This window comes from Cyprinus carpio, chromosome B7 (assembly GCF_018340385.1).
Source record: "Cyprinus carpio isolate SPL01 chromosome B7, ASM1834038v1, whole genome shotgun sequence".
Taxonomy (NCBI): Eukaryota; Metazoa; Chordata; class Actinopteri; order Cypriniformes; family Cyprinidae; genus Cyprinus; species Cyprinus carpio.
The window spans coordinates 8,433,891-8,460,122 of NC_056603.1; the positions used below are offsets into that span (position 1 = coordinate 8,433,891).

Sequence of the window (26,232 nt, forward strand, 5' to 3'; positions counted from 1 at the left end):
CGTTTATGGTAGCCTACTTTGATCTTTGCGGCGATTCTAGAACTAAACTCAACGATGTGTGCTATAGATTAGCTATGCCTAAATCGATAACGCGTTTTCTGTTTGGCTTTGGCAATGCGCATGCTCTGTTCCACTAGTCTGAACCACTCTCAAAAATGTCGATGTGGCTTTAATGTGAACTCCCACTGATTCCAAGTTTGTGAACAGAGGACACTATGGAAATGTTTGCCATTCTCTTTATTTGCATGTTCACCCCCGTCTTGGCAAACCAAGAGGAGCGATTACCAAATAAATGCGAGGGTAAGAAACAGAAAGTATCATCCTTTCGGTTGCCCCTTAGGTGTTAAATGTAAATATATATATATAAAAAAAACTATCATGCAATTTATTCTATAATGCAATTCATATATAATATACCCTTGTGCAAAGTTTTCCTCTGTAGGGTATTTCATGTGTAAGTTGTGTAAGAAAATTCAGTCGGGTTCTTAAGTTTTTTCTTCCTTTTAATAGTTTGTAAATTACTGACGGTGGAGTTGCAGGACGCGCTGGAAAAAACTGGCCGCTCGAAGGAAGTTCTAGAGCTCGGAGAAGTTTTGGACACTGGCAAGCGCAGGCGCAAGATCAAATACAACACTTCGTAAGTAGTGATGACATACTGATATCTCAGTTCTGTCCCTATGAGAAAGCTTAAGAAACCCTTAAGGTTAGGGGGGAAAACGAAATGTTCTAATGCTCTCCCACCTCTTGCTATTACGATTTATTTGTTTCCAGAGAGACACGACTTACTGAGGCCATGGACAACATCTGTGAAAGAATTCTGCAGTATAAAGTCCATGCTGAGAGACCAGGGAGCCTTCGCTATGCCAAGGTATTGACCTCACCTTAGCACTCTATCCCAGCCCTCAGTTGCATGAAATTCAGTCAATCCTTATTTACAGAGATACTTTAAATGTGTGGATTTTGTCTGCAAAATGATACATAATTTTAGACTGCTATGTTTCTCAGGGCACAAGTCAAACCATGAACACACTGAAAAACCTGGTGGATAAGGGAGTGAAGGTAGAGCTGGGTATCCCTTATGAACTGTGGGATGAACCATCGGTGGAGGTGGCAGACTTGAAGAGACAGGTGATACTCATGCACTAACAAACTAAGAAAGATCCGTAGGAGTGCTGTAGCTGCATGTTTTCATCTTCATAAATTATATGTAGTTATTGTTTGAGATAATGTTTTATAGTGTTTATGAACTGGACTGTCGGATTGTAGAATGTTAAAAAGAGGATCAATATACTGTCTTCTAAATGAAAAATATATCCTTTGGGACGGTATGGTCAAATGTGTATATATATATATATATATATTTTTCTTTTCATGTTTATATTACAGTGTGAGACCATGTTGGAAGAGTATGAGGAGATCGTGGAGAACTGGTACTTTCATCATCAAGATGAGAGACTTGACAGATTTTTCTGTGCAACCCATGTCCTCAGAGACTCGGACCAAGGTAGAAATACACTGTGTCTCTTAGCATTCACGAATATACAGATTCGTAATATAATCCTTCCTTTAGTTTACGCATAAGCCACTATTATCAGGCCTTATTTGATCTCTTTCAGAGTGCCTGAATGAGATATGGAAAGGTGACATGGGTGTAAAGGGATCCAAAGAGGAGAGTGAGGGAGAGAACGGAAGACAGACCCATGACGCAGGAGAACTGTGAAAGCAGAGCCATAATGGTTGATGAATGCATACGACCTGTATGACATCTTTGCACAAAACTTTGTGGGGAAGTCGTGGCCTAATGGTTAGAGAGTCGGACTCCCAATCGAAGGGTTGTGAGTTCGAGTCTCGGGCCGGCAGGAATTGTGGGGGGGGGAGTGCATGTACAGTTCTCTCTCCACCTTCAATACCATGACTTAGGTGCCCTTGAGCAAGGCATCGAAACCCCAACTGCTCCCCGGGCGCCGCAGCATAAAAATGGTTGCCCACTGCTCCGGGGTGTGTGTTCACACAGTGTGTGTGTGTTCACTGCTCTGTGTGTGTGCACTTCGGATGGGTTAAATGCAGAGCACGAATTCTGAGTATGGGTCACCATACTTGGCTGAATGTCACTTTCACTTTCACTTTTTGAACTACAGGAACCCAGGAAACATCAATGTTTTTTCATCAGATCTACATGAACATGACTTTACAGCAACAAACACTAACTGTAAGTGTTCAAGATTGTCCTAATCTGTTACTTTCTGCCAGATCATGTTATGTGAACAGTCCTTGGTGTTTTTTTTTTTTTACCTCTTTTTCCATGCTGATATCTTGAATTTCTCCGTGTTATCAATAATGAAGAAAGACACTGAAATGTGCCTTTTATTGTGTATTATCTTATAGGGATGTGCTAGAGCAACTACAAACACTAATAGCTTTCGACTTGATAAGGAATTGTATACGTATTTATCATTATTGCACAAACCAAAAAGATTATTTTAGGATTTTGTATTGTGAGGTACTTTAAATATATTTTCTTCTGATGTAACATGTACAGTTATGTTTTTAAACAATGGATTCTTGCTATAAATCATAAGTGTGGCGTCTTTTTTGGCAGGTGGGTGACCAAAGTGCCAGTAGGAGCGCTTTAGGTCTGGCTCATCATTTGCCAGTCTTTTCAAAAAAGAGAAATGCTCCTATCCAATTAACTATTCTATCTATCCCACCTCAACCTAAGGCTTCAGTGGTGCAATCGGTTAGCATGCAGTATTTATAAGGCAGTACTAAGCAAAGCAATGCTGAGGTTATGAGTTCAAGCCTCACCTGGAGCAATTTTAAAATGCATATGTCTTCTGGTCAACATGAGCTTGAAGTGAAATTCTCCACACAGCGTATGCAATTGCTTATGTCCAAAACACATAGTTTTCCAAGTGCAATTCAAAGGAGAAATTAAAAACCTTTAAGAGTAGGCATATCATTAATAAGAGCTATCCTTAAATGAAGTGATATTATGGTGGCATTAAGTGTCAATTGCTTTGAATTAAATAGCCGTGAAGTGGTAACTCACCGTCACCAGAACAGATAATTACATATATTTGATTGTGAAAGCAATTAAGTTGCAGGATGCCTTTTTTGTCTTTGTTTTTGCTTATAGTATATAAGGGTATTTTCAGATGTTTTAGTAAATTGTAACCTTGACCTTCCAACACAAAATGATTAGTTTTTAAAATGTTTTTGTATGAAAGAATCTTTTGTTGTTGATCCCAGTTGGCTGGAGCTATATGATGTGCTTGAACTGTCACCTAGTGGGACTTAACACATTTTAGGCATCACTAGGGGGCAGTGCAGTCCTTAAACATAAACTGAAAACCAACTGTTTCCATTCATAAACTGGTTCACTGATAGAGTGATAAACGGTCCTTGTGGATAATAAACCGATATCTTAAATTGAAAGATATATGTGTGACATTATCACCAGTGAGGAACCGAGGGATCCTTCTTACGTTTCCTTTTTCAAGTTTTAGGAAACATGAGTCTCATTCTATTGTGATGATTATTAGATGGACAGATTGTGATTGTTCTGAAGCCCACCCGAAGCTCCAGTGGCGCAATCGGTTAGCGCGCGGTACTTATACAGCAGTGCAATGCCGAGGTTGTGAGTTCGAGCCTCACCTGGAGCAGTTTTAGGGCCTCTCTGTATCAAGGTAAATCAAACAAGGCATTGTCTATGTCACTTGCAGGGGTTCATTGTTGTACTTGTGGGACACACAACCAAGACCGTTAGTTATGCTGATTTCTTGTCATATACAGTAGGCTAGGCTACTAATGAATAATATGTCCTGTTCGATATGTCTATAGATAAGTGTTCCAAATCGCTATACAGGAGTCTAGAATATAATTAATGAAAAAGAATGCATTGAAAGTGATATTACATTTCAGCAACTTTTTTTTTTTTTTTACTAATCAGGTTTTTATTACATCTAAAATTATACGCAAAATTATTGTGTATTTAAATCTTTCATTTTGCACTTTTAATTCATTTCTCAATCTCTCTTAATGTGTGTTTGTTTAAAAACTTCTTAAATTCCCACTTACAAACATTTAAAATGAAAGAATATGCAGGGCCAGCTGCTAATGACTTCTATGACCAATCACAGTCATTAACTGTACTACACATTCTTTTAAACATTATTAATCACACATGTATGACTTCCTACCGGTGCAGTGCTTTTGTTCTTGGTCATTAATTATTGTTCGTATGGGTCATTTGTGCACTATATAGCACAGATCATGCTTTCCCCTTGTTTTTCTCGATCAGTATATCTACATCACAGAATTGTCAGTGTGAACATTTGTTTTTAATTCATGCATTGAATGCCAAACCGGTGTATCACTCAATGCTACAGTATAGTTTTGAAAAGAAAATATTTCTGCAGACCACAGTATTTAGAATCTGATAATCTGGGGAACATGTGCTTGTAAGACCTGGAGACAACTCTAGTCTGCTTATGCATTTTAACTGAGAAGAACCATAAAGTGAGAATTGATCTAGACCCAGTGCAGGATTTTTATACTGAATATTTAGGCCTCAGAATGTTACTTTTTAAGCAGGATAAAGCATATCTGACTTCAGCCGAAATATGAGTTCTAACATTTGTAGAAAATTTTATTTTTTATTTTTTATTCTTTATTATTTACCATTCTTGTGTTCTCCTTCTATAACTAAAACACAGGAAAAATGTGTCTGTGGTTTCGGAGGAAACTTCTACTTAAATTTTAAAAACAAAAAATAAAGATAACTTTGTCCTTGCCTAAGCCTGAATTTCTGCCATCTTATATCAAACTGTCTTTTTCTGGCACGATTACCCCTCAAATGTTGAATGTTATTCTATGTGATAATTGATCCAAACAGTTATGAAATGTGTATCCATGGAATTAATAATGATGTGTTTCATTTGAAATCAAAACAGAAATTATGCCAAGGATTCTGACTTCCTTTCGTCTCTAGGAAAAACAAAGCTCTCACGAGCAGCTGTTTCAAAATCAAACACAGTTTTGCACTGTTTGCATCATCAAATACTTGAAACCTAATTAAGGATGAAATGAGTAGAAATGAGACGAGTTCAGACAACAAAAGAAGCAGGAGAAAAAAAACAACTGGGTGATAAGTGACTAAAGCTGGTTTTAATATTTAAGTGGTTACAGAACGTAATTGCAATCAAAAGCTAATACTCCAGCACTGTTTTTTTTTTTTTTTTTTTTTTTTTTTTTTTTTTTTTTTTTAACACTAAATTAAACCCATAACTTGTAAATACTGACAAATGAAGTGCCACTATAAAATCTATATGTGTATTTTCTAAACCATTTGCAGTCTGATCACAGTAGCCCTCACCTCCATTTGGTAACATTCGCTCTTGCCGCTCACTTCTCTCCAACACACTCCTTGTCTGGTTCAATGTCTGGACTTTCTCCAGCCTGCTTTCAATATCACATGGTGTAATAGATCCAGCAGACACTTTTGTGTGTTGTAGCACCCAAGTCAAACTGATCTGTGTGGTGAAAGAATGCCAAGAATATATGATATGCTCAATTGTACCAGTTCATCCCTCAATTAAGTTTGTTGTACTTGACAAGCATCCAAAAACAACAAAACCTTAAAGTGACATGCTCTATAGCATGGGTACACAAAAGCATACACCTGGGAAACAGTCCTCCAGGGAAGTCATCAATCAGTTTTATGGGACTGCTCTGGGAGAGTTTCTTTTGTTTCCCTTTCAATTCAGTTGTTCTTTTTTCACTCGCTCCCCTTGCCTCACCCTTACTCACTATTTCCATATGTGTCAGCTTTAGATCCTCTCTAGAGAGGGAGCGCCTCGTTCCTGGGGTTACCCAAAGTGTTGTTTCAATTGCACATTGAACTTTGAATTGACGCCCGCGAGGGTACAAGTACAAGATCACGGTGCGTAACCAAAATTGCCTAAAGGGATATTTTCTCAGCTGAAGAATCAGAAAACCGAAAAAAGTTTCCCTGTCTTTCCTTGCGCATGCATTCCCGATGTGCTTAATGCATGTACATGCATTTAGTGTGAGTATGTAGTATGTGTGAGTTCTTTGCCAGTGAAGGAGTTGACGTCAGGGTGATACGTAACCCTGCTGCGGCGCACTGAATGCAGCAGGAACGTGCGCTGCTCAGCCTGAGAATATCTGTCCACTTGTCGTGCTGTTATTGATCAACCAGGACGCGGCTACACTGGCAACCCGCATTGAAGCGCACATGGTAGGTAAACTCAGTTTTGCTGTTGTGCAGCTTTTCAGTCCCCGCTTCTGTCGTTAGATCAGAACAGGCTTGTTCAGGACTGCTGACACGGGATTTAAATTTAGAATAACCTGTTGATTAATCTTAACCAGTGATGGTGCTAAAGTAGCCCGCGCACTGGAATCCTAGTTGTTCTTTAAACAAATCAAAGTTTTGATCAAAGTGTTTTTTTTTTTTTGTAGGATTATGATTGTTATATACGTTTTTGTATACATGCACTTGCATGCACATATCACTTTTTATTGCAGCATGAATCGGGTTTTTAGTTTTACATCAAAGTATGTTTTGCAACCAGATCATTTATTTTATATTTTCATTTGTTTTCACTGTCAAATACAAAGCGTGATTTATTTAAAAAACAATTGTCTGCTGCTTACCTAGAAACTTTTCCCAAAAAGGTTTTATTCGTTATATTACAAGTTTTTTTATTAATTTTTTTTTTCTTTTAAAAATTAATTATATATAAAAGCCAAATGGGTAAGACTTTCACTTAATTGAAATGCATATTTTAACATTTAATAAAGCAACTAGCAACATTTAAAAAAGCAGTTGTAAATGAATGCATATTATTGTTATTATTATTGTATTGTGCTTATCAGGTTTGCATCAGAACCATTACTAGTCCATGACTCAAAAAAATAAAATAGAATAAAGTAAAAAAAATAAACAAACTGTAGTAAACATAGCCCTAAGAAAAATACGTGATTGATTGTCATAATCAGGAACCTGTACCTGTCAGTGGCGGATGGGCTGGATGATTTGTGAATTGTACAAAATTGTTCTGCCGGAAGGCTATACGCGTAATTTAAGGATAATGAGATCATTCGTCTACGCACACACCGCAAATCTTGTCAAACAATCCTGAAGTATTATTTAAGTTAAGGAATATAATAGTCCAAATTCCACTGCATTTTAAGAATAATGTTATTTTTATTATAACCATAGATTAATTATAAAGATGCAGGGCAGATTACATATTTTCTAGAACAGCGCGCGCTGTTGAAGTTGCTTCAAATCTGGCATTTTGTAAATACGCCAGTGAACCTTATGTTATTCATATGTTATGGTGTTTTATGTCTTATTAGGTGCATAATTATCAAATGTCATGATGCAAACTAATTTATAAAGTCCATAATTAATATTAAATACTTTCCATCGGATGGATGGGACACAATCAGTTTAGGCCATGCATTACAACAACGGGGTATACAAAGGACCGAAAAATAACAGCTTAAGGCCATGTAGGTGGCCAGCTGCGAAACCATTATTTTAGTAAAAAATGCAATTTCCGTTCCCCGTTCTGCGGGCGCACTTCGTGCCTCGTTATTCTGTGACATATGTCGGGTCGACTGATAAACACGAATGGTTGTAATTATAGCTCCATAAAACAGAAATTTTCATTAAATAATCATTATAGGGTTCGCCTTAGTTCACATCCCATGTGATTTAAATCTTATTGCACAATACAAACTCAGATTACAGTGGAAATATAGAATTGAGAGGGGATCTCGACAGGCCTGCAATGATCAGTTATCTTTTTTTAAAAAAAAGGATGGTCTGTATTTGAATGGAAAGACCAGCTATTTCCAAGCTGCCAGCATACTTGACAGGATGATACATTATCTCGCTGTATCTTCTAAAACGCATGGTTAACCATCATTTTAAACGTTTAATTAACGATAGCTAAATGAGATGAAAACCCCCCTGCTAATTGTTCCACCCTAGGTTCATCATGGAATGTTGTGCTTGGCATAACTGCAGCACGGAATCACGGACGGCGATTTCATGTGCATCTGTTTTTCAACATTGAGACGAAACCTGCAGGGAAATTTCATGATTTCACTGCCAGGGCACATAGCGTGGGAGAGAGAGAGAGAGAGAGAGAGAGAGAGAGAGAGAGAGAGAGAGAGAGAGAGAGAGAGAGAGAGAGAGAGATCGGACTCTCTTTTTTTTCCTTCTTTCTCTCCCTGTGCCGCTGTCTACTGTACATGTGTTTTCCTATTCAAACATGTATCCTTGCTTGGACCTATTAGGCATATGTTAAAGCTGACAGGGCGCACTATGAATATTCTTGTAAACTTCAAAGCACAAAAGGTTACATCTGGCTTGGATTCTTGAATAAGATTTCACAAAACACGAATAGAGCATGCATGATTCAAAAAAACAAAAACAAAAAAAACTCCTGTCTAGTTTGATGTGTCACAACTGTCTGAACGAAATGTACCAAATATATTAAACAAAGGGAATATGTCCAACACTTCCCTTTTCTTTCATTCCGTTTCGTGTTTTGTACCTATGATGCGCATCAAGGTATGTTTGACAAATTTGTGTCAAAAGGTAATTAATATCTAGGCTTTTATGCTTCTGCTGAAGGATGCCAGTTTACAACATTTATCACTAAAAACACTTTAGTCTCTGCCGTGCATGACAACTAATATAATGTCAATTCAAGACAATACATCCATGCTTTGCATATATTAGCTTTTCATTTTAAGACCATTTGAAATTAGGCTACCGGAAGATACGAGAGGTGTTATTGGCAGCTGCTGCATGGTTAAACAGGTGTGTGTGTGTGTGTGTGTGTGTGTGTGTGTGTGTGTGTGTGTGTGTGTGTGTGTGTGTGTGTGTGTGTGTGTGTGTGAGAGAGAGAGAGAGAGCGAGCAAGAGTGCGTGTCCTACAGGATAAGTACAACGCTTATGGGAAATCGACATGGTTTTCGAAAGCGCAAGAGAAAACGTTCTTGTTTCTATTCTTCTGAGGACAACGAACAGACAGTTAGTGATTTATTAATTTATGATGGACAGGGACATAACCGCAATAAATCACGCAATTTTTTTTTAAAAAAAAGTTCATTTCAAGAACATGGATCCCACGTGTAGGCCTATCACGGGGATCGCTTGTCAAAGATTCAGTACAACCTTGGCTGGCACTCGTCCACGACGAAGAATGTTCAGATGTGTTAAGCAGGCCAAATCTTTCTCATCTGTCCGACACCATACTCCAGGTTTAAGATTTAGGACGTGAAGAGCAGCACTGTGTACGCGCAAACTGACAGGTATCGAGCTCTCCATAGACCTGAGTTATGTGGCAAATGTGTGCAAAATCATATTTCAGAGAGAAACGAGGAAACGTTCTATCACATTCTAAATCACTCCCTTTTTTTTTTTACAATCATAGGTTTGTATATATTTGTAAAAATATATATATATTTTTTTTTTTACAAAATAAATGTATTTTTTATTTGTATATTTTATTCCTCTAGCTATGATAACTTGCTTTGATCTCTGTTTAACTTAAAAAAAAAAAAAAACTTGAAAGGATTGCCATATAGCTGTGAAACTCTCAAGCAGCCTACAGTAGATAACAAAAGTTTGTATGCTATTTTTATTTTCATTTTATATAAAACACTAAAACACTTTATCCTTTTCTCAAAAAGCAAAAAAAAAAAACTTTTTTCTCTGATACGAAAATCCCCCATTTGTTTTGACCGACCCGTATAGTCCCACACCAACTTGGGGGCGCGGGGCTGCAGCCTGCTCGATGACTGACTGGATGTTTTGTTTGTCTTTTTCGAAAAGCTGTTTGGTCGCGCATACATTACATACTTCAACGCAACCATGTATTCAACCAATGTGTTCCTAAAACAAATGGATTAAGCAAATTCCCATTTAGATTGAAACGCAGTAGAAGTAGACTAGCCTATACGCTGACTAAATATTCGAGATGTGTTGTAATATGTGATTAAGTGAACAAGCTTAAGACTTTTTTTAAAATATATAAGCTATATGATAAAAAATATAAACATATAATGGCTTATTAATGACATATAAACCAATGGCTATCGGTCAAGACTCGTGCCTCATCTTGTTGGCTCGAGCATAAACAAGGCTGATCCGATCATTTCTTTTTGACTTTGTGATAACTAATGAAGAAGCACCCACGATCGTTTTCAAAGCTAACTTCTGGTGAACAGGAATGGACACTTTGTAGATTTCATATGTGACTGGTGTGAATTTATGGAAAGAGCTAGACAAATTGTGGAAACTGTATCCAAGGTTCTACGTGCTGCTAGACTGAGGCCCAGCAACTAAACAAGTCTGAATTTCCCTTACGCAAATTATCCATGGTTTTACTACAAATAAAACAAACAAACTACCAAAAACATGGTTACTATAGTTAAACCATGGTAAGCACAAACTAGCCATGGTTTTGCTGCACTAGGCTACATAGTTTAACCATGATATTTTATAGTAAAACTGTGGTTATACAATCAGTGCGCCAAAACCATGGTTACTACACTTTCATGATAATAAAACCATGGTTAATTTTTGTAAGGGTTGTCTTTTAGAAAGGGGTTTACGAGCTTAATAAACCAATTGGTTAAGCTTCAATCCATCAAGCATGTGTAATGAGCTATGTTCAATTAGCTAGCACTGCACTGAAGCCAGGGACAATCTCGAATCATGCTGAGAGTGGATCAGACCCTCCCTGCTTGAGACCCGCGCCTCTCTGCCTCAACGACAGCCGTGAATATCTACACGCTCTCATCACTTTCCCAACTTACAGTCTTACGCATCGCCCTCAGATACACTGCCACCTCTCAGAAACTGGAGATTCAATTAATCAGGCGATCAATTAATGCGGAAGGGTTTTTCACGGTGTTCTCAGTTTTCCCCTGGGGCACGTCGCAACATGTGTGGAATGATTGCCAGCCGCACACCGGACACTGGGAATGTGCCACAGCGGGAAAGAACGCTGCTCTGTCCTGCAGTTGGCTGCTCAACACCTCCTGTTGTAGAGGCAGACACCTGGCGATGTTTTAGAGAAAAATGCTTTAAACACATATTATTCCAAATAAATATTAGGACGTAAAGAAACCCAAAGAACAATATGTAAGACAGTGGGTGGTTTTACCTCTCAGTGCGCTTTCTTTGACCTTCATGTCCCTCAGGGGTCCTCATATTTCAGCCTATGAGATAATTGAGCCAGTGACTCCTCTAGTGAATCTCTCAGTGCTCCCCTCTCCTACCGGGCCGTTTATGCATCCCTGCTGACTTTGCTGTCAATGTCAAACGCTTGTTAGGACATCATCAATCATCAACACTTAGGAATATTCTCAGAACTTTGAAGGCAGGCGATGCACTGAGAAAAGAGAGGGTGAGAAGAGCTGAGGGAACAGCAAATGTTCGTAAGTGTTCATCTGTTAGTTTAGCATGCACTTCCAACAGTTAACAACTGATCATTTGAGGCACTGACCGAACACCGAGGATTTTACAGTGTGTTTCATTAGAAGCAAAGAGTGTTAGATCTCAGATGCAACCAATCTGCCTGCCTTTTTAAAACCCACAAGTTGTCAGGGCTCTATATCACTCTGTTTAAGGAAGAGTGAGTGTATTGTTTCTCTTGTCTGCAGGCGAGATTTTGCAACTTTCTCTGGTACAGATTATCATCAGATAAATAAACAGACTCCTCCATCAGGCCAAGAAGCGGAAGACAGAGATTCATTACTGGGGGCCTGCAGACAGGCGGGTACAGGCTTACGCTGTCTTGCCAAAGGAAGTGGCTCAACTTGAGCATGCATTTCTGACATTCAATCTATAAATCTGCCACTCTATTTTATTTTCTAATCTTAGTCCTTCATATTTCCCTGCACCTTCTTGCTTTCACTTCCATTCTCCCAAAATCTCCCTCCCTCTCTCTCTCTCTTTGCCATCTTGCCTCAAGTTAATTATTGGAACTTAGAATCAGGGCTCAAGGGTACAGACTGGGGGACAACCAAATGTAGCACTGGGTCCTGGAACAGATGGGCTCCATATAAACCCTGGAGTGCATAAAGGGCGTGATTTACAGAATCATTGTTTTCAAAATAAAATAATTTTTTTTTTTTATACTTTGTAATAATTCATGCATTCTTCATATAGCTTATGTGAACCTCATAAATGCCATTTGCATATTTATTATTTTTAGACAGAAAAGATTACAACTACACATTTTTGTAAATGTGGTTGCATATGTATTTCCTATAGTATTTTTTTGTAGAAATAATATTATATTTTTACATTTATATTTATTTTATATTATTATTATTTTTCAGTATAAAATAGCAATATACTATTGTTGCCAATAAAAATATTTGTTTTCTACATTTGTGTTTGTAATGATGTCAATTTCATATTATGAGTTTTATGACAGTTCTATATTTCAGTATATGTAAGGGTCAATGCACCACAGTATCACTGTGATTTCATTCATGTACTACCAGCCACACCAGAATTTATGTTTCTCATGTTCTAAAACAAGTAGGCCTGTCCAAAAATTTGAAAGGTGCTTGTCTCATTCCCTCAAAGGGAAGCAGTGTAAAAAAATGAAAATGTGTTTGTGTGATGTGTTGGATCTGTCTGCAAAAATCATGGCCAAATAATCTGCAAAAGCTACCAGCAATTAAAATTTCTCACAAACAATACACGTTACAATACAATACGATTAATTTTGACCTTTATACAAAGCTACATATAATTTAAACCCTCTCTATCTGTCTCTCTCTCTTTCTATCTATCTATCTATCTATCTATCTATCTATCTATCTATCTATCTATCTATCTATCTATCTATCTATATAATATATTTTTTTTTTTTTTTTTTTTTTTTTTTTTTATATATATAGTTTATTTGGGTCATGTGTTTACTTTATGAATCTTTTCATCCCACTTTTTCTCTCAATAATCAAATCACCTTATTCTTTCTTACACTGCTTCTTCCCATCTCCACTCACAATTCCCCATCTGCAATAGACAGGTTTAGATTAAAAGAGTGGAAAGCCATAAATATGATAAATGAGAAAGGGCTTGGAATATTGGACCAGCTGCTCCACATGCTCTATGTCATCTCTTGCAATCTCTCCATGTTTACACTCGATTGCCCCGTTCCTTCTTTACAGAGTTTAAAATGTCAAAATGAATATACATTTAAAAGCCGCATTAAGTCAGACACTTTGACACAGACCAGATAAAGAGAGGCCTCCTACCGACAAACATGCCTCTGATTGGCCGCATTATGCGTGTTAAATGGTCGACTTAGAAGCTAGAATGAGTGTCGTGAGCTGGGATGTTTTTAATTGTGGTACAGGTGGTGTGGTCTGAGAAAAACCATACCGCAATGCTCTTGCCTGTTTGAGCTTCACTCAACCATCATGTAAATCCATCAGTATCCTGACTTTTTGTTATATGACCTCTTATAAATTTTTTCATCTTTCTTTTTCTCTTTCCCTACTGTTACAGGCTTGATGACATCATGTCCAGATATCACTCCCCTTCTTTCCAGACACTCTCCTTCCTCCCTCTTCTCCTCTTCACCCTCTTCCCTCTATCCCTTCTTTCTCCTCTTCTTTCTCAATCTCCTCTCAGCTGGACCTCTTCTCATGACCCCTGCTACCATCTGGATGGGCGTCCACGCCACTGTCTATCTGAATTCATCAATACGGCCTATGGAGTGCCTGTGATGATGGAGGACCTCCAGCAAGGACCCAAGACAAACATCAGCACTTTAACAGACCTTCATAACCCTCACAATCTGACATGCTGGACGGCTGCCGAAGGCTCAGGCAGTGGGGACTGGACTTTAACAGTTCCCCTAGGCAGACGCTTTGAAATCACTTACATTAGTCTTCAGTTCTGTCAACAGGTGGAGTCTGTAGAATCCTACTCCATCTCCATCTTGAAGTCAATGGACTTTGGCCGGAGCTGGCGCCCCTTACAGTTTTATTCAAGCAACTGCATGGGCACATTCGGCCGTCCTGCGCAGTCCATCGCTCTGACAAAGCACCAGGAGACAGAGCCGCTGTGTTCAGATCCCAGACCACTGCAGAAGCATCGTGGAAATGTCGTGCTGGCCTTCTCGACTTTGGATGGACGTCCTTCCTCACCAGATTTTGACTACAGTCCAGGGCTCCAAGATTGGGTGACTGCAACAGACATAAAGATAGTATTTCATCAATCACTGGATAAAATGAAAAAGCAAGGAGACAAACTAAATGAAGTGGGAGGCACATTTAGATGGAGGGAAAGGGGAGACAAAGCTCTGAGGTTTGGAGAGAAAAACACTGGCGTTGAAATTTGGAGAAACAGTCGAGAAAAACAGACTTCAACACAAAGAACTAGAAACAAAAGCACTGTGCACCAAAGTGGCCTCAATGTTACTCGAAAAGAGATGGGATCTCAAGGTAGAGTGGGAAGGGGCCGAAAGAAAGACAGTTACAAGCCATGCCAGGATGGCACATGTGATTGGTCCCTAAATATCCCGCAGCAGGGCTCCAAAGGGCGAGAGTTGAGGAGAAGAAGAAACAATGCAGGGAGGGAGAGGTCCCATTCTAAATCGAGAAAAAACGCCTCACGCAGTCTCGTTCCATCATCTCTTTACACCCCACTGAAACCCTCTCTAGCCCTTTCTGACCTGCAGGTCGGTGGCAGGTGCAAGTGCAATGGCCACGCCTCTCGCTGTCGTCGCGACAACCAGGGGCGTGCCGTGTGTCAGTGTGAGCATCACACATCTGGGCCGGACTGTGACGTGTGTGAGCAATTTTTTTATGATCGACCGTGGCAACGGGCCACACCCAGCCAACCACACCCGTGCGTCCGTGAGTTTAAGCCTGTGTGTGTCTGGTGGTCTGCCTATGCTTAAATGTCTATTTTTAAATAGGATTCACTGCTACTTACTTGCAAAATAGTATTTTTCACACAATATCATATAAAATGTAAACATCTTCATTAAATATTTACAATCCACTGGAAAAAAACCTTACTCTTAATGAGTATTTTCATTTAAATGACCAATTTAAACCATTAAAATCCTCTAATTAAAATTTTGCAATAAGCAATACTTAATAAAACTCTGTGACTCCAACACCTTTTATTTTACATTGGATGATTAAAATGCTGGGTAATCAGTAGTGTCACATATTAAGATTTTTTCTACAAAAAAAAAAAAAAAAAATCCATTAAGAAGTTCCATTTCTTTACTGAAACTCAAATGTTTTTCACTCCTTTTACTGCTATTTTATAATCCTCCATCTGCGCTCATCTTTGTCTGTTTCTCTCTTTCCCAGCATGTGAATGTAATGGTCACTCTACTAAGTGTAGGTTCAGTATGGCCGTGTATCAGCAGTCTGGTCGAGTCAGTGGAGGCATTTGTTTGAAGTGCCGGCACCACACAACGGGACGCCATTGCCAGTTCTGCCAGAACGGATATATGCGAGACCACAGCAAACCGCTCAGCCACCGCAAGGCCTGCCAGCGTCAGTAACAATTGATTTGTCTGTGTGTTTTATGTAGAAATCATGTTTAAGCTGGTAGATACGTGATTGAATCATTCTTGCTGTTCCACAAGTGAAAAGAAAAACATGTTTTTTTTTGGCTTTGCCATCTGTGGGGTCTGAGGTGTGTGAAAGGCAGCATAGTCTGTGTCTATGTTATGGCTACACTATGAGATGGAATGCGCACTGACATTTGCCCTTTGACTGCTCTCATATCTATGGCAAGCTCACGGAGCATTTTAGTCAATGTCTCAATATAACATCAGTTTACACAGCGTGCTTGTGCATGCATTTCATACATCAATGTTTATTTGTAATTTAGTTTGTTAAATGTATACAAAATCTAAATTATGTCTTGAAAATACCATAAAACCTCTGCTAACACCTAAATATTTGAATTAGATGATAGAATTATCTTAGAAATTTGGAAACTGAAAGATTTAGAACTTGTTAATGTTAAAACAGACCTGACTTTTTAAGCGTGTATAAATGTTTGTAGGATGGTTGGAGTTTTGTTTGGATGAAGAAAGGTTGAGCAGAAGCAGAGAAGCAGATCTTTCCTCTCAGTGGTCTCCCAGCCATCACACATATGTTTTATGGGGAAAATCTTGCTCAGGGGTCAGAAGACACGAACCACAGCTGCCTTGTTCTGTGTAGTAATACCCGTCATTTCCCTTCATGTGTCTAAACCTGCTAGTCTCACACTAATACCCTTAGTCTCAGGATAATTCTCTGCTCTCTTCCTTCCATTTTTTTCCTGCTTCTTCTTTCTTTATTGCTCTTGTTCCTAATCTTTTTCTTCACTTTCATCCTTTCATTTTCTATTTTGTTTCCCTCAGCGTGCCAGTGCCATCCCATGGGTGCAGTGGGACGTTGGTGTAACCAGTCCACAGGGCAGTGTTTGTGTAGAGAAGGAGTCACAGGACAGAGGTGTAACCGTTGTGCCCCCGGGTACAAGCAAGGCCATTCCCCCCTCCGGCCATGCATCCGTAAGTATCACACCTTGCATTACAAATTTGACTGGATTCTGTATAATAATTAAAGGGGTCATATGATGCGATTTCAATTTTTCCTTTCTCTTTGGAGTGTTACAAGCTCTTGGTGCATAAAGAAGCTCTGTAAAGTTGCAAAGACTAAAGTCTCAAATCCAAAGAGATATTCTTTATAAAAGTTAAGACTTGTCCACACCCCCTAAAACACCTCGTTTAAACACGCCCCCACATATACATCCCTGTGTGGGAAGATTTGCATAACACCACCCAAATGTTCATGCAAAGAAAGAAGGCATAACTTTTGTTCTTGCTGTAGTATTGTTGTTGCCGCTATGTTGTGGAGATGCTGTGTGTTTCATTGTGAAAGCGAAAATACTTTGTTTGGCCTTCCAAAAGAGGATGATATCCGACTTGCCTGGAGATGATCTGTGCTGGTCGCTGAGGAAATACATCAACTTCGCGCTGTGGATCGCCAGATCAGCTTTCACGAAGCTGAGTCCAGCCTGGGGTTGTCACATGTGGTTGCCGCAAGCCTGCTGGCCGCTCCTTCATCGAATCCACCGGCCGCGCTGTTCTCAAGTCCGCCGGCTGTGCCTAACTCCGCCTGCCGTGTGTGATGCTGTGTGTTTCGTTGTGAAAGCGAAACTACTTTATTTTGCCTTCCAAAAGAGGACACAACTACAAATCAGTGGTTAAGTTGTATTTACTGTTCCACAGTTCAGCCCAAATATTCAGATGTGTGCAGCGCATATAACGGAGGACTGTTTCCTGACATTGCAGAGTAGCCTACAATGGGTCTGTGCTCAAAGGTTGTTTCTATAAAGTGGGGCAGTTCCAACTTTGCAAGGAGAGTCTGGCACTTCTGACTCACAGCCTGTAAGTCCGTTTTTTATATTTAAAGAATTTGCCACTGATGATTCAAACGTGAGTTTTGAGCAGTGTAGAATAGCGCTTGTTGTTTGTCGTTTCTCCGATCACCTAATGGTTAGAGAGTTGGACTTGTAACCAGAAGGTCACAGGTTTGAGTCTTGGTGCTGGCAGGAGTTGTAGGTGGGGGTGGGTTAATGAACAGTGCTCTCTTCCACCCTCAATACCCATGGCTGAAGTGCCCTTGAGCAAGGCACTGAACCCCCAGTTGCTCCCTGGGCGCTGGATATATTGCTGCCCACTGCTCCGAGTGTGTGTTCACTTCTCACTGTTGTGTGTCTGCACTTGGATGGGTTAAACACAGAGCACCAATTCTGAGTATGGGTTACCATACTTGGCAAATGTCACGACTTTCACTTTACTTTCATAATCAGTAATTATGTCCCCACTGGATGCAACAAATGCCTCGTTTGTAATGGGTTTTATTGGTTTTGTCTCATCGCACCAGGACACACGGCATCACAGGATGTTAAGGGGCATAACATTTCCTTCACATGCTTGAGGTATTCAGCCAATCACAATGCACTGGACAACTGGCCAATCAGAGCACACCTCACTTTTCAGATAGATGAGCTTTGTAAAATTGAAGCATTTCAGAAAGGCGGGGCATAGAGGAGCTACAATAATGTACATTTTGTGGAAAATAATGTGTTTTTTGAACCTTAAACTGCATAAACACATTGCATTACACCAAATACACAAAATAATGTTCTTTTTAGCAACATCATATGAAGTTGCTGGCCATAAGAAGCACTGCTTACAGTAATGATATACTGAAATATTAGCCAGGATAATTAATCGGCCCATATCTGGCCATCAAACAGTAACCACATTCTCTTGATGACAGACATGTTCATCTCCCCACCCAGTCAGTTTCAAATTTCACTCTTTAAATGTGCAGTTTTAATTGACCTACAGTTTGTTTCTGCATAGGCATTATACATTCCTAATTTGTCTGTCAAGTGTGCATGACACAATCCATAATTTAATATTTGATGGATAAAATACATATTGCACATAAGGTCTCTGTCTTTCGCATCGCCATGTTTAGTCATTTCTGGGGACCTGCTGTTGTGTATTTTCCTGTTTTATTTTTCACCTCAACTGCCCTTGACCCAATTAAATGGCTTAATTTATTTAAACTCCAAACGAAGTATTATTGTCCCTTGGCGAACTACTGTTTGTTTATGAAGGATTTAGTAGAAGCTGCTCTCTGAAATTCTAACGCCTTCCCCTCATTCCTGTGAATAACTGGTTCCATACAAAGTCCTGAAACCTCTCAGGTGGTGCCACTTGGCTTTCATCAACATTACAATCAGCTTTCCTGGATTTCTGGGTGCTTCATTTTCATTACGTGATAATCCATTGAATATTGCTGCGTTTTTATTTCTCAAAGTTCACATAACAGCACAAGCCTCAGGGAGAAGGATGACATGGTATGGTGAACAGCACCTGTCGTGGTGCACAACCAGACCCGTTTCCCTCCCAGCAGGACAGACGCATAATTCTTCACGGGTTAGGGCTCAGTGATAGAAGAGCTTGTTTGTTGTTCTACATGGATCGTCTCAACATGGATATTTATAGCGTGAGCTCCCGTCTTTCCTACACCAAAGGCGAGCCGCAGCTAAAAACATGACCGGCACCAGCGAACCGTTTGCCACCTCTCATGGAGCAGGAAACGCAGCCGTCGTTTATCACAGGGAAAGTGACCCAGACATTAGATATTATTAGCCCATGAAGATTTGTGGGGTTTATATTTTGGATAACAGGGACTAGGAAGTCTCAGGTTATCCATGTTAAACACTATCTATATGCTACATCCTTTAAAGCAAATGGATTTCTCCAGGTGTACATTTGCCGGCTCTTACACCCGGAGACCTACTAAATGCCTCCGGGGCTGAAAGCACTAAAATGAATTTGAAGCCGTTTGACGTTTGATATGAGTTATTGCTTAGGGACTTTTGAGTTTGGGGGGTTGAAGGAGGAGGATAAGGTGTCAGTGTCCCAGTTGTGTCAGAGATATGGGCAGAAGTACAGAACTCATGGGTAATATATGGTTGACCCAGCATTGCAGACCTATCATGGGCCGTATGTATGCGTGTTTGACAGAGGGCGTCCTGATAGGTGGCCCTCTTGACCTTTAAGACCACACACATGCACGAAATTGTCTGGGCTCACTCACAGTGACAAAAGTATGCTTGTTTTTAACACAAGCATTCCAGATGCACTATAACACAACAGGGCAAACTGCAGTCACAGCACACACGTCCCCTTTCTCCCTTACACACTCACAAATGGCAAGTATGCCCTAATGAGCCATTGCAGGGATTAGAGCAAGTCACCCACAGCGGAGGTGTGAAAAAGAGGAAGGACAAAATGAAAAGCACACAAATAAACTTGTCACTGCTTGCTGTAATTTAAAGAGACCCTCGTCCCCCTTTCTCTCTGTCTGTTGTTCGTTCAGGTATTCAGGAGGTTGCACCACCCACCCCAGTTTACCAGCCTCAGTACAGCATTGGTAAGCAATTGGTTCTTGCTTATAAACACACCAGCACACACACACATACACACACACACACACACACACACACACACTAATTTTATTCTGAGTTTTCTGCGTGGAAACACAGTTTATTTATGAATTGTCATCTTTTTTTCCAATGTAAAATATTTATTTTTTGTTAATGTTGTGTTTTGTATTGAACAATGACAAGAAACAACAAAATAACAATTAAATAATAATAAAATAAGACGCATTTTCTACATAATTAAGCAATTAAATGTGATTTACTGCCCCCTAGTGGATCAACTTTGTGCTGTAACATTTGGTGTGTAACACAATTGCTTTCTTGCCACATGAATTTCTCTAATAAAAATTATCTGCATTATATAGTGTGGAAAATGTATGTATTTTAACAAGCTGCACAATTAGAATTATTTATGTTCCTATAATTAATAATGTGGGATATGAAATGCACCACATTTGACATTATTAACCTATTTATAATTTATCATTATAGTTGTCTTTGTAGAGATGTTTGAAGCAGAATTTAAATTTATCACCTGTTTGATAACCTATTCTTAAGAGACTCACATATGTTGGCTAAATGAAGGATTTTCCAGGGTGATACTATCTTGAAATCTGGCCTAGTGACCAGCAGACAGTAAAAAACCCAGAGCAGATATTTTCTTTCAGAATAAAACGTGTTGTACCATTGACAGTAACAGCATATTGTGCAGTCTGCCATGATTATGGTAATATATACCTGCCGCAGCTGCTTCACTCATATCTAAAAAAGTGCAGTACAGTCCATTACTGCTGATTGATTTCACACACATTACTGTGATCTGCATTGGGCAGACAGGCCAACTCTAGATCTCTGGAGACTAAAGAACTGGCTTTTACACTCCTGGACCCCTGTGCTCTATTAAATACTTGAATAGGGATATAGAACAGCCCTTCGCTTTCCTTTCTTGGAGAGACTGATACTGGTGGTCTAGTTTGTACAAAGTGTAATTTAAAATAGATTACAGAATGTGTGTGATTAACCTTTCCATTGTTGCTTTTAGTAATGGAAAAAAAGTTTACATAGAAATGTTTTTTTTTTTAATGCGTGTAATTACAGTAAGTGTTTCTCTCTCTCTCACACTCCAGGCGAGGAATGTCTTTCTTACTGTCCACCTTCCCAAGCAAGAGTCAAAATGAATTTAGAGACATATTGTCTCAAGGACTATGGTAAGTCCTTAACTAAGGAATTTTGTTTATGCCTCAATAAAAAGGCAGTTGTGCAAAAGTTAAATTGAGAAATTAAGTCACAATTATGAGAAATAAGGTTGCAATTGTGGGATATGTAAATCACATGTAGACATAAAAAGTCACAATTACCTTTTTTTTTTTCTTTTTTTTGCCGAGGTGAAAATCAAGTGTAGCGTTAGTTCTAGCAGGTCACATTAGTCAAGCTCGTGTCAGCTGACTCTCAGCTGATTCACGTCTACATATAAGGATACAACACCTTTCACAGCACCTATAAATGAAGTCCTTCAGTATTATCAGCAGCTTTCACGTTGCTCAATAGCTAATTACACTCCTCCATCCCCAACTCCTCCTCTCATCCAGTGAGGATTCGGCCTTCTGATTCCCCTTTGAATCAGACTAATTTCTAAAATGTGTACATTAAATTACTGAACATAAATGATACACATAATGCCTTTATGTTGGTTCTGTTTAGGGGTTATCGCTGCTCTCCCTGCTCTCATTCATGCTAGGCTGCATGGATGCGCAGCAAGGTCTTGCCCAGAACAGAACCATACCACCTATCCAACCTGTATGCTAATTCTCAGTCATTCTTGATGATAGTAGTCCTGAAAGAAATAGGAATATGGCAGAAATATACTGCCAGTCAAAAGTCTGGAATAATGAAGTTTGTTAAAGATGGCTCTTTTGCTCACCAGGCAATTTTTTTTAATCTAAAATAAAATACAGCAGTAATATTGTGATATATTATTACATTTTAATATGACCGTTTTCTATATTAATATAGTTAAAAAAGTAATTTATTCCTGTCATGGTAAAGCTGGATTTCTAGCAGGCGGTCTTTAGTTTCATGTGATCCTTCAGAAATCAATCATTCTGTTCTGGTGCTCAATTATTGTTATAGCTATTTTATTAATAATGGTTCTTATTGTAATCAGTGTTGAAAATAGTTTTTGCTGATTAAAATTGTTGTGGAAACCATGATAAATTTTTTCAGGAGTTTTTTATGAATAGTAAATACAGTGAACAAAAAGTATTTAGTTATTTTACAATATTTTAAATTGTAATAATATTTCAAAATATTGCTGTTTTTCTGTATTTTTGATCAAATAAATGCAGCCTTCATGAGAATAAGATATTTATTTTAAGAACATTAAAAAAAGTCTTAATTATTTTAAAACTTTGGCCAGAAGTGTGTATAGACTTACATTACTTTTGAAAATCACTAAAGCATGATAAAGAAACTTAAGGCCAGAAAACAACACACCACTAGCCTCTTAAAATTTGAACATATTTTAAAACACAAAGCATCATGCACCTGCCAACTTTGTAAATGGTCACACAGCAAAGACACACACACACACACACACACACACACAAAAACACTGGGCATAATAGACAAAACATCTAATGATCACATCACCATGATCACCTGTGCCTTGTTGCTAGAAGCTGCATGACAAATTAAAACAATCAAGAATCGGCTCAACATATCAAACATGTTTGATATCCTCTGACCGGATAGAGTCATAGTCCTAAAAAAAGTAGCTAAAAAATTCAGTCTTAGCCCATCACACACTACAGTATGCGTTGTTCTGTGAAATCTGTCAACTCTGCTGAAAATCCACAGACATGAGGCAAAAGTCATGTAATGTATTCCAGTCTTTAGTCATATTGTCTAACATCCTTGTCTCTTTTCTGTCATACTTTTGTCCCAGTGCTGAAGGTGCAGGTCAAAAGTAAGGAACGTTCCGGTCCCTGGTGGCAGTTTTCTATATTGGTGCAGTCAGTGTTTCGTATGGGCTCTTCGCACGTAAAGCGAGGCATTCAGGCCCTCTGGGTTCCAGATCGGGATCTGAGCTGTGGTTGCCCTGCGCTTCAGATGGGCCGGACATTCCTCCTGATTGGAGCAGAGGAAAGCGGCCAGAGTTGGGTCCCTGAGGAGAGGCGATTAGTCGCAGACCGCACCACAATGGCTTTGCAGTGGAGGGAGCACTGGAGCCCCAAATTAAGAGGCTTCCGTGGGCAGGACACCCGGGGAAAGTGCCTACAGGGAAATACCACTATGCAGAAACACTCTCACCCTAACTTGTACGAAGAATACACCCCACCACATCTTAAACTGCAGTCTGAGCCACACAGACCACATAAATATACACACACGGCACATAAGCAGCATCATTTAACCACACAATCTGGAGGATCAGACCTCACGCACACACACAATATAGGAACTCAGGGCGTACATGGAAAAGACACAGAAATGCACCTTGAGGAGGACCGTAAAGCTGAAAACATCACTCAGGAAACACAGCATGTGTCGCAGCACACCCAGGATCCTCTCTCAGGTGCTTCAAAGACGAGTCAAGCCAATGAGCATGAGCAGTACCACCCAACAGCATGTCCAACATGGTCACCTGGGCCACCTGTCTGACAAAATGAGATATTATGAGCAGCAATCCAAAAGGAAGTTGAAGGAGTTGTTTACCAAAAAATTAACATTTGCTAAAAAATTTACTCGCACTATCATCCAAGATGTGGATGAGTTTGTTTCTATATATAATATATTTGGAGAAATTTAGCATTATACTATCACTTGCTCACCAGTGGATCCTCTGCAGTGAATGGGTGCCGTCAGAATGAGAGTCCAAACAGCTGATAAAAACAACACAATAATCCATATATAACCCACACAACTCCAGTCCATCAATTAATGCATGTTTGTGATAAACAAATTCATCATTCTGGGTAAGATAAAGTCCTTTATCCAATAATATTGGTTTCTACAGTGAAAGAGTCATCTCGTCTGAACTAGTTGAGAAATATACACTGGAGGAAGCATTATTATGGATTATGGACTTGGATTTTGGCCATGAATGGATTATGGACTCATATTTGGTTGCACCTTAATAATGGATTTCTTACTAACACACAGCTTTTTACTTCACAAGATGTTAAATGATCAACTTGTGAATTATTGTGGTGTTCTTATCAGCTGTTTGGACTCTCATTTTGAAGGCACCCATTCACTGCAGAGGATCCATTGGTGACCAGGAGATGTAATGCTAAATTATTCCAAATTGTTCTGATGAAGAAACAAACTCATCTACATCTATGATGGCCTGAGGGTCAATACATTTTTAACAAAGTCTCATTTTTGTGAACGATTCCTTTAAGAAATGCCTACAGTGGGCTTACGAAATGGCATGGCAAGGGATATTTTGGTTGTCTCTAATCTAGGATGTTTCCTATACAGAGTCACTCAATCCACTGAATATTCACACACTTTGCTGTGAGGATCTAAGTATTTTTGTATGTTGTGCTATATATTCATCTCCAGATTACAGAGCCATTTGTATTATTATTATTATTATTATTTTATTTTCAGATGAAACATGCAGGTATTTTTCATGTCACATGCTCTGAGAAATTATTTTTGCACCTTCCCTCCAGGAAGAGATGAGTCTAATCCAAATATTAAAAGACTGAAAATCATCATATTTTACTCAACATGAATGGCATCCTGTTCAGTCCACAGTATTTAGTCTGACAGTCAGACATGTAAGACATTGCTGGACTGTAAGAGGCACATTGTTTTCATATCAGCAGCTGACAAATCTTATCCATTCTGGTCTCCATCACTGACAGACATGTTAAGTGTGGCTGAAGATACGATACGATATTATATATACAAATCACATTGGCAGTGAATTCAGACTGTATACAACAGATCTTTAATATGGTGCCTTTTTAAGTCTTATTACTTGTGAATATTTTAAGCTATCATATAATATGTAAATGTTATAAATATTTACGTATCAAAATGTGACAAAATGTCTTTTTTTCTGTTTAACTTAACGCTCTACCTCATAATAAATAGTTAACAAGCCTGGTAAAGTCGTTCATTCAGTTAAAACATTTAATAAACGTTTCCATTTCAAATAATAAAATGTAAAAAGAAAAAAGAAAGAAAAGAAAAAGGAAAAAAATGAATCAGTGATAAAAAAAAAGTGTATGAAAGGGAGAAGTAAAAGATAATACAAATGTGATTCACTGACAGAAAAAAAAAGTCCTAATGAAGGAAAGTTCGCGGACGTGAGACTGAAAGGAGAAAGACAAATGGAGAGAGACCGTAAAGCGAGACGGCCAATGATGCACCTGCTTTGTTTGCACAGGAAACACCTGTTCCCAGCCTTCCTGCCTGGCTGACTGACGACAGTTAATTTAGTGTAAAAAAAAATCTCCCACAGCTTGAAGGGCCAAACTGCCTCGAGCTTGCCTTGTTTTGAGAACAATACTGCAGGAAGTCTTACTTGCTAACTCTCGTGCCCTACTGTCCACATGACCTCTATTTTGTCTAGCAGCCAAGTACATGTATCAGATAACACACTCCTAACACTATCAGAGCCCCCGTGGACACACAGTTGTGAGATGTCTAAGTTAAATACATGGCATGTGTGACATTTTGGTCACATTAAAAATGTTCTAAACTCACCTGTACATTTAATCATGAAGTTCTGGGTTCATCCAAGGTCAATAATCTACAGCACTTGTGGAATAATGTTGATTACCAAATGGACTTCCTCTCACCCCTCTTTTTTTTAAGAAAAGAAAAGAAAAAATAGAAAGAAAATGGAAGTGAAGGAGACCATAAACGTTAAAATACTGTTTCGAAATCAATCAAGACGTAAACAATGTTAAAACCATAGCTGTGGTTAACACGGTTTTAGTGTAAAAAGAAATCTGTGTAAAGTTATATTCCATTGTAGACATCTTTTACTAACCTTTTCTGTGTAAAGTTATATCCCACAGGTTTTAATAGAAGAGTTAATTATAAGCTTAAACAATTTAAGCTTTGCATTTCTGCTCGTAAATCTTCCAAAAAAAAGCTCCCTTCACTTCCATTGTTAGTGCCTCATCAGTTTTGTATTATTATTAATATTATTATTATTC

The 26,232-nt window shown here is 38.9% G+C and overlaps 2 protein-coding genes and 2 non-coding genes across 4 annotated transcripts; all 4 read left to right on the forward strand.

Annotated features, from left to right (window-relative positions):
* The first annotated feature begins 96 nt into the window (after positions 1 to 96).
* On the forward strand, positions 97 to 2,582 carry cnpy4 (canopy FGF signaling regulator 4). Its single transcript, XM_042727036.1, has 7 exons — positions 97 to 300; positions 511 to 637; positions 772 to 868; positions 1,006 to 1,128; positions 1,387 to 1,504; positions 1,617 to 1,776; positions 2,131 to 2,582. Exons 1-6 carry the CDS (start codon positions 216 to 218, stop codon positions 1,718 to 1,720), a joined length of 654 nt encoding a protein of 217 aa, XP_042582970.1. The 5' UTR covers positions 97 to 215; the 3' UTR covers positions 1,721 to 1,776; positions 2,131 to 2,582.
* Positions 2,583 to 2,719: 137 nt separating this feature from the next.
* On the forward strand, positions 2,720 to 2,813 carry trnai-uau. Its single transcript has 2 exons — positions 2,720 to 2,757; positions 2,778 to 2,813. It is a non-coding gene; the product is annotated as a tRNA-Ile (tRNA).
* A 765-nt stretch (positions 2,814 to 3,578) lies between these two features.
* trnai-uau lies at positions 3,579 to 3,662 on the forward strand. The gene is given in 2 exon segments: positions 3,579 to 3,616; positions 3,627 to 3,662. It is a non-coding gene; the product is annotated as a tRNA-Ile (tRNA).
* A 2,184-nt stretch (positions 3,663 to 5,846) lies between these two features.
* ntn5 (netrin 5) lies at positions 5,847 to 25,201 on the forward strand. The gene is made up of 7 exons (XM_042727037.1): positions 5,847 to 6,259; positions 13,577 to 14,931; positions 15,400 to 15,588; positions 16,446 to 16,595; positions 19,990 to 20,043; positions 21,181 to 21,261; positions 22,998 to 25,201. The coding sequence occupies exons 2-7, from the start codon at positions 13,590 to 13,592 to the stop codon at positions 23,711 to 23,713; spliced, it is 2,532 nt and encodes an 843-aa protein (XP_042582971.1). The 5' UTR covers positions 5,847 to 6,259; positions 13,577 to 13,589; the 3' UTR covers positions 23,714 to 25,201.
* Positions 25,202 to 26,232: the final 1,031 nt, after the last annotated feature.